The 13,951-nt window shown below is 38.9% G+C and overlaps 1 protein-coding gene across 2 annotated transcripts in view; it reads left to right on the top strand.

The window, feature by feature from the left end:
* The window catches only part of LOC139740100 (alpha-mannosidase 2x-like), a 236,935-nt gene that overhangs the window by 151,126 nt on the left and 71,858 nt on the right, over positions 1–13,951 (top strand). For both annotated transcript variants that reach the window (XM_071650686.1, XM_071650685.1), the window contains exon 19: positions 1,638–1,779. In XM_071650686.1, coding sequence (XP_071506787.1) covers positions 1,638–1,779 — 142 coding nt within the window. The remainder of the gene's footprint in view (positions 1–1,637; positions 1,780–13,951) is intronic.

Here is a 13,951-nt window from a genome sequence, read left to right as displayed (position 1 = left end):
TCTCGCTAAAAATCAGACCGAGTCCTCGGAACTGGTGGAGATGTTCCTCGCTCTCCTCATTGAGGAGGACAAGACTTGGTGTCCTGTGCGAATGCTAAAATGGTACTTGGAAAAGACGGAGCTCATACAGGCTTCGTCCTCGTTGTTTGTCGCGACCGTGGCTCTGTTTTGTGCTGTTTAAGACTACCTACCATCTCCAGTTGGTTAGTTGACTGCATCAAGATGGCTGGCTCAGCGACCATCTTTACGGACTCAATTCGAGCCCATGACATGAGAGCTCTCAGCTCTACATGGGTGCTCTTTAATGGTGCAGGTGTATAGGAGATCCAAAAAGCAGCCTATTGGTCAAACCCAAACTCCTTCATCTCCTGCTATCTTAAGGATGTGGTAACCAAGGAAGCTTTCTTTGGCAAAACAACCCTTCTAATGTCCGCTAAAGCCACCTCAGTTCCCGACTCCGATCCCCGGATGTCCTCGCACTAGCGCGCTTCGTTCTTTCATTTCCAAGCCTCCCTTTGAGTTAAACTGGTATCAGTGCCAGTCAGCATGAGTTAAGAGATAAGCAAAAGGTGAGATATTCGTAGTGGTGTATTATGATTATCCGTAGGGATATATCTTATATACGAGAGGAATACCTCACCTTTTGAGCTTCCCTCCCTCCTCCCCCCCCCCCCCCTTTTTTTTTTTTGTGGTGGTTGGTTTACCTTTCTCGCTGTTTCCGGTTATGGGAGGAAGTGTTGGGGGTTGATGGGGCTGAGGTTCGGGGGCATGTTAGTCTCGATTGCAGTCCTTTTTTATTTTGGGGTCGATTTTAGTTGTCTCCCACCTATGTTACCTTTCATTTTCGGGCAATGGGCGGCTGCATCCGGAGGATACAGCATGAATTAAGAGATAAGCCAAAGGTGAGATATTCTTCTCGTATATAAGATATGTCCCTATGGATAATCATAATTGAAATGTGAAACATGATGTTATTCCTGGTTGAATAACTTCAGAGTAATAATCATTTAGATATATCAGGATATGAGACAGGAGCATAATTGTGTTTGGATTAAAAACTGGAAAATTTCAAAATGGAAAATTTCAAAATTGTACATGCAAGCCATATGGGATGACATCATCACTTCACTGTTTGCATATTTATATTGTCTGTTCAAGAATTATTTGCCGAAAAATTAGCACAAATTTAAAATGTCATAACTTATTTTTCATCCAATTATTGTGCTAGGAAAACTCTTCTCCTTTTCAGACTAACTTTAAACTGCACTGGTATGAACATTTCATGGTTTCATTTTTTTTAATGTGATATATAAGTCCATGTGCACTTTGGTGAGCATTAATTTTGCTCTATGTCATATTTTAAAGGTGATGGTATACAGTGTACATGTACATGCAGAATCAAATGTCTATCAGTGTCAAGACAAGCAAGCATATGATATTCTTGTGTTGAGCATTTCATCCTGTTTGATTTAAATGTATACATTTTATTGCAAGTAATGTCTGTAGAATTTACTATCACTTTTTTAGCTTCACTGTGCTTCTATCTTAAATGTAACTTAATCTGTTATTCTTTGAAATCATACATGAGAAAAAAATAATCAGGTTTCGTATGATTCTTGTTTTATTTGTTAAAACAGATGCAGAAGAGGAAAACTTTAGATAAAGTGCCACTACAGGGAAACTTTTATCCCATGCCCAGCATGGCATACATTGAAGACAGTACAACAAGACTAACACTGCACACATCACAAGCTGTGGGAGTTGGCAGTTTAAAAGAAGGTGAGCCGCTGAAACTACATTAATGACATCAGATGAAAGGGCAGCGCTTGGAGGTCATATAACTGGCATTGATTCTACTTTAAGGTATTGTTTACCATTGGGAGCAGTGATTTAAAAAAGTGTGAGTTATCGCATTTGATGCATATGTCCTACCTTACAAAATTTTGCTATGTACCCTAAAATATAAGGAGATATCACTGTTTTTCTCACTAAACCATAACTGTAAAAGAATTATTCTAGAAACAATGTTATTATTTCACAATTCTTAACATTGATTATACTGATAAAAATTTTTACATTGGTTGTTCCTACCCCAAACTCACTTTTTAGAACTATTTTTTTTTTCATCTGCAGATGGTAAATAATGCCTTTAAGTAGGTATTTCCACATTTATGTTTTGAGTTGTATGAATTTTTTATAGTAACATGCATTTCTATCTGCCGTGTACCGTAAGTTCTGTGTATACCTGTATGGGGCACTCATCTATAAGGCATACCCGACTTAAGGACTTGTAAAATGAAAACAAACAAATAAATTTCCACCCAAATGTTGTGTGTGTCACACATATTATCTTTGCTCAAAATTTTCCTTGAATGCCACATCATACATTGCCATATTTTTCCTTTCCTTTTCAACTTTCTTATTACTGGTTTTCATCAGACATATATGTATATATATATATATATATACACACACACACACAATTGTAGATACCATGCACTCCTGTTACAACAAACATGGTTCTTGTGAAAGTTCGTTTTAATGAAGTAAAAATTAAGGTTCCTAATTTATCAATAGTTTATGGCAACAAAAAAAAAAATCTGCTCCCCGTGAACATGATTGTAGTGAAATTTTTGTTGCAACAAAGTCATTCCCAACCACCATTGACAGTGAAAAACAAAAGAAATGTACAAGTGTACTGTAAGACGAGGAATGTTTGCATTTTAATTTTGCAAATTTCACGAGAGCCAAGATTTGCAAAATTAAAATGCAAGTGAAAGTAAAATATGGTCTGTAATTATGAAATACAAAAATTATGTATATATATGCCTATATTCATTGATTTGTAAATGAGTAAAGTTCATCATTGTAAACATTTGTGTCACAACCCTGAAGGTTTGTGATGAAGGTTCATTATTCCTAAGGTTCATCACTGCAAAAATAAAATAAGGTTTGATATTAAAAAGTTTCATTGATCTAAATATGAAAGACGGTTTGTTGAGTTTCGTAAAAAGCAGGGTGAGTGTACTTAAAAACCTTCAGAATTACACATCATATATTTTTGGATTAGTGAACTTCCAGAATATCTGACCTATTTTATTTTCCAATTAATGAACTTTCAAAATAATAACCTTAATTCCACTTTCAAAATTATGGACTTTCGGAATAAAGAACTTGAGGAAGATCAAACCTTCAGAGTAATGAACCATTTTTATGCCTCCGCCATGAAGTGTCGCCAGAGGCATTATGTTTTCAGGTTGTCCGTCCTTTCGTCCGTCCTTCCGTCCATCTGTAATCAATTTTTGTGGACAGCATAACTAAAAAACTGTTTGAGGTATCCTAATGAAACTTGGCTTTTATATGTTTGAGTGGAGCTTATGCTCAAGGTCAAGGTCAAATACTCAAAAATGGTTGTAGAGCGTATCACAATCGTCTAATGAGCGCACTCAAAATTTCACTATTTCCCCCATATCTACGCAATGCCTGAAGGTATTTTCTTGAAACTTAGTGTATATGTGTACTGCTAAAAGAGGATTCTTCAGAGAGAGTTTGGGGTCATGAGGTCAAAGGTCAAGTGAAAATATTAAAATTTCACTTTTTTCTCTATGTCTCACAAATGGTTCAAGGTATCTTCATGGAACTTAGTACATATGCGTACTGTCTGGCAGTGATTATGTAGGGAATTTGGGGGCACGGGTCAAAAGTCAGGTGGTCAAGGTCAACTCCTTAAAATTTCAATATTTCTCTTTTATTTATGCAATGCCTACATAATTTTTCTTGAAACAGAGTATATACATGTCTTATCCAATAGAGATTCTCTTGGAAGTTTCTTACCAAAAGGTCAAAGGTCAAAAGGTCAGTGAAAGTGCTGAATTTCACTTCTTCCACCATATCTTGAAAAGTGACTCGAGGTATCATCATGAAACTTAGTAATTATCTATGCATGTTCTACCTGACAGTGATTCTCTTGGGAACTGTAGGCTCATAGGGTCAAAGGTCAAGGGACAAAGGCCAGGTTAAAATGCTAAAATTTTACTATTTAATACTGCAGTAACATTTTTTCTCCATACTTTGAAAATTACTTACACCCCATCTCACTAGAAAGCGATTCCGCTACGATCATCAAAAATCTACAAAGCGCGGCAGATCGTGGCTTGATCGCTTTAAATCTTCTCCATCGCGTCTTGAGCGGTTCAGAAGCGCGAAGGGTCGCCACTATCGCCATGGTCGGCGACCTCGCTACGGAAGTTTTGAACATGTCCAAAACTTCCGTAGCGAGGTCGCCATGGTTGTAGAGCGTATCACAATCGTCTAATGAGCGCAATTAAATTGTTTGTCAATAGAACCATTCCAAGTCAATGAAAGTAAATTAAGTTGTAATCTTTTCAAATATATCTTCATAAAATTGTCTCATTGTAGGATTCGATTTGTAGTTTACCTCGTTGCCGGTTCTTTAATGTTATATACACATTTTACCCTTTTAATTGAATGGATGACTTAACTAATAATGCAATTTCACATTAGGTTCTAACTGGTGTGTTCTAAAATGCTAAAGCCCCGGTCAGACAGCACTCCACGTCCAAATCACGTACAAAAAGTTATGAAAATCTGGTGGACATGGTCGTAAGTGGTAATTTTTGTCCCCGCCGAACGAGTTCGAGCAGGGGACTATGAAACGGGCTCCGTACGTGTGTGTGTCTGTGCGTCCGTGTGTGATCAAAATGTTCAATTTGCTACTTCTCTTTCATTTATGAGCCAATTTTGATTTGTTTGCTTTATATGATAGCACTACATGGGAGCTTTGAAACTTCTACACAGAATTTCAGTTGTGACCTTTGACCTTGACCTTTGACCTATATTGTACATTTTGCTACAAAATGCTACTCCTTCGCCATTTCTAACCCGATTTCGATTCTGTTTGCTTTATGTGATGGCACTAGGTGAGGGCTTCCAAACTTCTTCACAGAATTTTGACTTCTTTGACCTTTGACCTTGATTTTTGACCTTTATTGTACATTTTGCTACAAAATGCTACTCCTTCGCCATTTCTAACCCGATTTCGATTCCGTTTGCTTTATGTGATGGCTCTAGGTGAGGGCTTCCAAACTTCTACACAGAATTTTGACCTTTGACTTCTTTGACCTTTGACCTTGATTTTTGACCTATATTGTACATTGGCTACAAAATGCTACTCCTTTGCCATTTCTAACCCGATTTCGATTCCGTTTGCTTTATGTGATGGCTCTAGGTGAGGGCTTCAAAACTTCTATACAGAATTTTGACCTTTGACTTCTTTGACCTTTGACCTTGATGTTTGACCTGTATTGTACATTTTGCTACAAAATGCTACTCCTTCGCCATTTCTAACCCGATTTCGATTCCGTTTGCTTTATGTGATGGCACTATGTGAGGGCTTTAAAACTTGTACACAGAATTTTGACCTTTGACTTCTTTGACCTTGATTTTTGACCTATATTGTACATGTTGCTACATAATGCTACTTCCGGCGGGGACATATATTACGCACCGCGTAATTTCTACTTTTCCTTGTTTGGTTAATTTTGGTTTGGCCATGCTTTGTACGGGGTATGGCCGTTGGCGGCTGTTCCACTGCTGAAGCACTGCCTAAGCATGGCTAACCACGTCCAGCCACGTGTGTGTACGCGGAAAAATCCATTTGTCAGCGATAAGCCGCTAAACACACGCTATTTCCCTTGATACCAACGCGTAACACACGTCAGATGACCTTGCTCTGCCCGTGACAGACCGCTAAACTTTCGCGTCTTTACCGCGTCTCCCCAAGTTTTAATCACTGCCGGAACACGGATTATCACGTGTGTTTCATGTGTGTTACACGTCTTTACCACGTGTGCCGCCTGTGGTTGTCAGCGGAATAAAATTTTGAGCAGTTCAAAACTTTTTACCGCGTCCAACGCCGTTCAGATTTTCCCCCGCGTCCTGCCACGTCTATAAATCAACCGTAGCTCGTCTTAAACTCGACATCAACGCGAACAACATCGTCTGCTTCACGGGAGACCACTTTTTGACGTGTTTTGGCCGTGATTAAGCCATAAAGCGCTTTGTGACCGGGGTTTAAGATGTAAGGCTAAAACCATACTAGTATTCTGCATATCCATGTTGGAAAGTCATGGAAAACTACCGGCCAGTATCAAACATCGCTTTCATGTCAAAAGTAACCGAGCATGTGGTATCTTCTAGATTGACATCTTACTTACGTGATTGCAATTTGCATGAGGACTTCCAGTCAGCTTACAAGGCCTTCCACAGCACTGAGACGGCATTACTTCGCATGAAGCAAGATATTCTGCAAGAGATTGATCACAAGAAGGCAGTCATACTTGTGCTGCTTGACCTAAGTGCCGCATTCGACACCCTAGATCATTCGATCCTGTTGGCAAGACTTCAGTCTGATTATGGGATCAGAGACACAGCTCTACAATGGTTTACATCGTACCTTACCGTACGCTCTCTACGTGTCGTCACTAGGGGAAAGTTCTCTGAGCCTCATACTGTAGAATATGGAGTCCCTTAGGGCTCGGTGCTTGGGCCTCAACTCTTCACAATGTACATCAGACCTGTCGCGGATATCATCAGACGGCATGGCCTACGATATCATCTGTACGCTGACGATACACAAATTTACTGTACTTTCGATCCACGCAATCCTGCCAGTCTAAACGAAGCCCAGATCAAACTGGAGGAATGTATCCATGAGTTAAGGCACTGGATGGCGAGTAATATGTTGAAGTTAAATGAGGACAAAACTCAAAGCATTGTTTTCTCATCTAGTAGACTACGCCCTACGGGAGATACAAGCATTCAGCTTGGAAACACTACTGTCAATGTATCACACACTGTACAAAATCTAGATGTTCATTTTGACCAGATACTGTCGATGACAGATCATGTCAGTAGAGTATGCCAGACAGCAAACCTCCATCTGAGAAACATATCTCATGTTCGAAAGTATCTTACAGAAGATGCATGTAACCATGCAGTACGCTCTCTAGTTCTGAGCAGGCTTGACTATGGAAATTCCCTGCTGGCAAATATGAATGTCAGTGATGTGAAAAGACTCCAAAAAGTCCAAAATCGAGCGGCTCGCCTGGTGCTTGGTGTAAAGAGAAGATCCCCGAGTGCTCCTTTACTGAAGCAGTTACACTGGCTCCCCATCAAAGAGCGTATCGATTTCAAACTAGCTCTTCTTGTCTATAAATGCATGATGAATGCCGCTCCTCAATACCTATCCAACCTACTAACCACCCCTACAGCCTCCAGATATCAACTGTGGTCACAAAATGATAAGACAGTCCTACAAATCCCACAAGTAAAAACCAAAGCTTTCGAACGTACATTTTCATATGCTGGATCTGTTGTCTGGAACACTCTACCAAAATAACTCCGTCTACAGTATATACCAAAAGAAACTTTGCGTTGAATTTACGTGTAACGCAAGCGCCGATCGGTACTGCGTTAATCTTTCTGCATTACAAAATTAACGATCACCGTGCGTGAATGATCGTTACAGATCGTTACAGATCGTTACTGTGCGTTGCAGATCGTTACTGTGCGTTAATTTTTAGATCTTGCGTTAGCGGACTTGTCATGTGGACTGGCAAGAAATCTCGGAAATTGCGAGACTCGGAGATGCCTCGGTTAAGTAACTGTCGTTCTTAATATCTACTACGGACAATTTCCTGCCGGCGGAGGGCATTTAAATAGCGATATCAAATACCAAAAGATTTTGTAGTTGTGCAGAACTCCCCTGGCAATGTCGTATTGTCATGGTCGTCAAATTTGTACTCATGGGCGCAGTCAATGGAATCTGGCAGGCAAAAATTTTGAAGCCACATTTTTCCCCACAGCCAACATTTTCCATCGAACATTGAACCCATAAAATCACGCATACGCAAGCCTAAAACTAACGCCGACTGTCTAACGTTAACGATGTCACGATTTCAACAACTGTCAGACACTTACTCAATTCAGGAAGGTGCAAAAGTCCATTTATATTCCAATACACAACGTGTGTCTCGCCGAATAACTGGTGGTAGTGTGTGGTGACAAAGCCGAGTATTTCGGCAGTAAAAGTAGCTGCAGCAGAAGAAAATGTCTACCACTTTCTGCTCGCATTATTACACTGCCAGCAGGTGAGTCAAGTGGTGACTTGATAGGCACGCTTCACATGAAAGTTTACCCAGAAACATGAAAAATCCCACGATGCCAAGGTGCCAGAGTGGGGAGTGGGGAGGGGTGGAGAGAGAGAGAGAGACCAATCAACAGAAGAAACCGCGCGTACTGGCGCATTCTCGGAGGTCATGAACAGTCTGGGGTCTTGGAGATGAACAGAGAAGGAATGTTTAATTAAAGATAGCTCAAGTCGAAGACCCAGGATTACAAACTTTTATTCTTTTTTTTCCCCTTTCATTTAACATGCCTTCACGTTTAGAAATGGTTGCACTCCTTAAAAAAAACTCTCCTGAGATTTTTGTGAACTTACTTACCATGAAAGTGTTACTACGTGTAATACAATAGTTAATACTATACCTATTGCTTTAATCATATCTGTAATACTGTATAACACAAATTTGACTACCAATGACAATAAAAAATACTTGTATTTGTTTTGTGCAGAGATTTTTTGTCTTTATCCTGACTAGTTCCTATGAAATTTCTAATGTTTTTACGGCAGCATCAACAGCCTAAAATAAATTACTGAGAGATTTATAAATTATGAAATTTTTGGCAACCATCCATTTGAACGTCAGGCATGAAAAGCTCCTGATATTCAGCAAAAACAACTCAACAGATCAGAGACAAAGTTCCTTCAAATTTTGAGAAGTAGCACGCAGATTTGCTGGGCGTGGTAGGGTCCATGCTTTGAGATCGTCACAATCGTGTTGTCACCAGCGAGGTGGAGTGTCTCTCTTCCACCTCCCTGTTGCTCCCCAACGTGCATTGTGAATGCGTGGCGTTTCTTGTCACCGTCAGTACCCGAGGCTGCTTTGTATTTCTCTTGGAATATTGATTCTTCTTGTCATGACATGAGTGTAGTAATCGTTTTGCATGGCTATGTAAAAAATTGTGATACAACGTGTACTCAACTCGTCTGTGTGATTTTTTTCTTTCAGTCCAAAAGGAAGACAAAATAGTATCATGACGTTTGCAGTTGTTCGAAAGGTCTGCTTTTGATAACTCACAGACTACTAAATAATCACCCTTGTTTTCCCGCTCCCAGGCCCTCCAATTTTATTGAGCAATCCACACGCGCGCGCAAATTCCTTTGCCATGTGGTTTTGCCAGCCAGCTGTCGGAATGTGTTTTGAAGTTACATTTCAGCCTGGCCTGGCTGGCATGAATGGGTGTCAAGTTTCAATCAATACCTACTGTTGTTTTATTCTTGTATTTGAACATGTCGTTTCACCTGACAACACACAGAGATCGGGAAGGTGTAGGGCTAGGGAAGAGGTTTTTGTTGTGTGTTGCAACCTAATCCGGGCAATTAACCCCAGAGGGCAATTACCCCCCTCCCCCGCTAAATACTGGTTAATTAGTCCATGGGCCAGGCCAGATATTGGTACCATCTGAGGTGGCAAAACCTTTTTGGTGTCATTTTGTTTGTCGGGCATAGATATGCTTATCAAGCTATGATAGCATTTCCAAATGAGTAGCTTAGTCATAGTAAATGAATTTTTAACCAATTTGGTCTCGTTGTTATATCCCTATACTTCTGAATCGAAACTAACCGCCATACAAAGAAGAGCACTGTCTTCTGTATGTTCCATAGAGCTGTAAAATGCAGCTCTATGGTATGTTCACAGGTGTTCTGTTGTCAACGCGGTGCGCTTAGTCTTTATTCAAGGCAGCGAAGGGAATATCCAAAGGTTATGATGTCCACAGCGCTTAGTCTTTATTCTAGACGGCGAAGGGAATATCCAAAGCGTATGATACAGTGTATATCCTTTTATCTAAAAACAACAACAACAAAAGCAATTCCTAGTGAATTTTACCGTATTTTTCAATCATTTATCATTTTCCGGTGAAAACGCTACGGTGAAAACGCTGATACCACGCCAATGTCGCTTTATTTCCCTCCAACAATATAAGATAATGCAAAAACAATGTACCGGTACACTACGATACATTATAATGAATGATATTGTAAATGAACAGATTGATTTTTGTTTAAAACTGATGTATTTGTTGATAGGGTAGTATAAAAACAGTATAGATAATCCCTTTTATGAGGAACTTTAGATATGATAACGGTACATTGGTCTAGATAAAGAACTAAGCGCACCGCGTGACAGCTGTGGACATCATAACCCTGTGGATATTCCCTTCGCTGCCTTGAATAAAGACTAAGCGCACCGCGTTTACAACAGAACACCTGTGGACATACAGAAGGCAGTGCTCTTCTTTGTATAGCGGTTTAGTTTCGATTCAGAAGTATAGGGATATAAATACGAGACCAAATTGGTTAAAAATTCATTTATTATGACTAAGCTACTCATTTGAAATTGCTATCATAGCTTGATAAGCATATCTATACCCGACAAACAAAATGACACCAAAAAGGTTGTGCCACCTCAGATGGTACCAACAACCCATTTTTCGGGTCTTGGCCCATGGACTAAATGGTAAGGTTAGAGTAAAGATTAGGGTTAGGTTTAGGGTGAGGAGTTTGGGTTATGGTTAGGATTAGGGCCAGGGGAATGGTCCGGGGTAATTGCCCGGGAAGAAAAGAGGGACGCGCTTTTGTTCTTGGTCAAATCGATTTTCCTAGGTGATGCTGTGGAGCTAGAAAGGAACAAAAAAAGCAATTATGATGTCTGGCGTACTTCCGGGATGTCTTATTTTCCTTGCACTCTGAAATTTCTTATTGTTTGGCGTTATCAATGTCGTTAATTGTTGTATAGTTACCCTCTTTCATTATAAACTTATAGTCCATAGAGCATTCATACGCATTAAGATCACACTCGAAAAGCTATACTGGTGTATAGTTTGAACACAGCAAAATGAAATAACGAATATCCCGCAGATTTTCCAAAATTATGCGTCATGTGGGTCCATTCATTTTCTGTTCTTTTCTTTTTTTTTCATTTGTCTTCTTGTCGATGTGAGGGTAGATTCAGGATATACTTTTCCTTTTCCCCTTTCGGCCCGGTGCGATTACTCCTGGTGCTGACATTCTTTCTGTAAAATCTGAATCATTTTAATGGTACGTGTTCACGGTTTCAATCCCCTCGAAGCCCGATATTTGCCTTTCAGCAAGACACTATCCACAAAAGGCCAGGGCTCCACACGAACTTTTATTTTGGTGGCCCGATCGGACCACCAAAATGATTGATTTTTATTTTTTGGTGGCCCGAAAAGAAAAACAAACAAGCAAAACTACCGGTCCTACTAAACATAGAAAAATAAATATCAAGTATTTCTGAAGTGATACAGGTACCCACGTCTAAAATAAATGAATAGAAAATTTAGTCATCTCATACCGTTATTCTGAGTTCTAAGATTTCGCAAATAGGCTTATAGATTATTATACAAGTTGATGCCTATTAAAGTGGTCAAAATTTACGTTTGAAATGAGAAAGTGGGAGCATTTGCAGACATTGTAAACATCCGACATTTGTTTTAGCATCGTAAAGAGCCAAAAATTACCGTTATTTATTTCTGATGGAAATTCAAGCAATCATCCAACATTTACAAGTATTTTAACACCTTCCGGAGCCGAATGTTACCGTTAATCATTTTCTAATGTAAAACCAAGCAACCGACATTCATTCTGCATCTTATGGACCTGAATATCATCCTTATTCATTTCCGAACGTGAAAGCAAACATCCGCTCTTTATTCTATCATCTATCTGAGCCGATTGATACCGTTAATCATTTCCAAACGTACAAGCAACAATCTGTTACTTATTTTAGCATCGTACGGAGCAGAATATTGCCGTTATTCATCTCCAAATTCAAAAGCAAACACCCGACATTTATTTTATGATCGAAGGAGCCAAATGTCACTGCTGTCCACTTTCGAAAGTGAAATGAATCATCTGACATATTTCAGCATCGTACGGAGCCGAATGTTATACTGTTTTTTACATTCAAACGTCAAGGCAGACATCCAACATTTACTTTAACATCAAACGCAACTGAATGTTATTGTTATTCATTTCGAAATGTTAAATAGCAAATGTCTGATATTTATTTTAGCATCTTAATTATGGAACAGAATGTTACTGCTTTTCACTTCCGAACGTTCAAGCAATCATCTAACATTCATTTTGGCATCTTCCGAAGCCGAATGTTATTGAGCACTATTTACTTTCGAACGTAAAAGTGAACATTCGGCATTTCATCGTCGTACGGAGCTGAATATCATTGTTATTCATTTCGGAACGTCAAAGGGATCATTCGACATATATTTTAGTATCTTTCGGAGCTGAATGTTATTGCCATTTACTTTCGAACGTAAAAGCGAACATCCAGCAATTATTTCATCATCGTACTGAGATGAATACTATTGTTATTCATTTCCGAACGCCAAAGCAAACATTCAATGTTTATTTTAGCATCTTCCGGAGCTGATTGTTATTGCTATTTACTTTCGAACATAAAAGTAAACATCAGACATTTATTTATCATCGGACGGAGTTGAATACTATTGTTATTCATTTCCGAACGTCAAAGCAAACATTAACTTCACCATGAAACGCAATTAAATGTTACGGTTATTCATTTCGAAATTTAAAAGCAAACATGCGACAGTTATTTAGCATCGTATGGAGCAAAATATTACTGTTATTCATTTCCGAACGTAAAAACAATCATCTGACATTTATTTTAGCATCTTCTGGAGCCAAATGTTGTTGCTATTCACTTTCGAAAGTAAAAGCAAACACCCAACATTTATCTCATCGTTGTACGAAGTTGATTATTATTGTTATTCATTTCCGAACGCCAAAGGGATAATTCGACATTTACTTTAGCATCTTCCGGAGCTGAATATTATTGTTATTTACTTTTGAACGTAAAAGTAAACTTCCGGCATTTATTTTATCATCGTACGGAGTTGACTATCATTTTCATTTATATTCGACCGTCAAAGCAAACATTCGACATTTATTTCAGCATCTTCCGGAGCCGTATTTTATCCTTATTTATTTCCGAATGCAAAATCAAATATCTGACATTAATTTCAGCACCGTACGGAGCTGAATGTTACCATTATTCATTTCCAAAAGTATAAGCAAACATCCGACATTTATTTTTGTATAATACGGAGTCGAATATTACCGTTATTCATTTCCAAAATTAAGAGCAAACATCTGACATTTATTCTAGCAGCTTACGGAGCCGATAGTTACCGCTGTTCATTTTCAAAACTAAAGGCAAACATCCGGCTTTTTGGTGACGCCGGTCGCAAATTAACCATTCGCGAAATCGTGATTCGATTCGCGAAAAGACTCCGCTATAAAATCGCTACACTCAGCAGGGGCTACGTCGTCCTTTCACCGGGTCTCGTTACAAAACCAAAATCTCACGTGAGTTCTTGCGTTACCTATCATTAATTTTAACGAAACATCGTTAATTTGCGTTAGGGATCGTTACTCATCGTTACTCATCGTTACTACAAACGTTAATTTTCCCGATCGTTACTTTGCGTTACTAACGATTCAGGTGAAAGCGCTTGCGTTAATGAAACGTTAATGTTGATTAACGCAAAGTTTCTTTTGGTATATACTGTATGTAATTCAGAAGAAATGTTTAGAAGGAAACTGAAGTCTGAACTATTTCAATTGTAACTATGTTGTTCTTATACTTTGTAAATATTGTTTGTTGATGTATGTACAGCGCTTTGATCAGGTCCTGTAAAAGCGCTCAATAAGAAATAGTTATTATTATTATTATTATTATTTGACACA

Source organism: Diadema antillarum, unplaced genomic scaffold, assembly GCF_040938485.1.
Source record: "Diadema antillarum isolate AM-2024a unplaced genomic scaffold, OU_Dant_1.0 seq00000835_RagTag, whole genome shotgun sequence".
Lineage (NCBI taxonomy): Eukaryota > Metazoa > Echinodermata > Echinoidea > Diadematoida > Diadematidae > Diadema > Diadema antillarum.
This window is presented reverse-complemented; position numbering and strand designations above follow the sequence as displayed.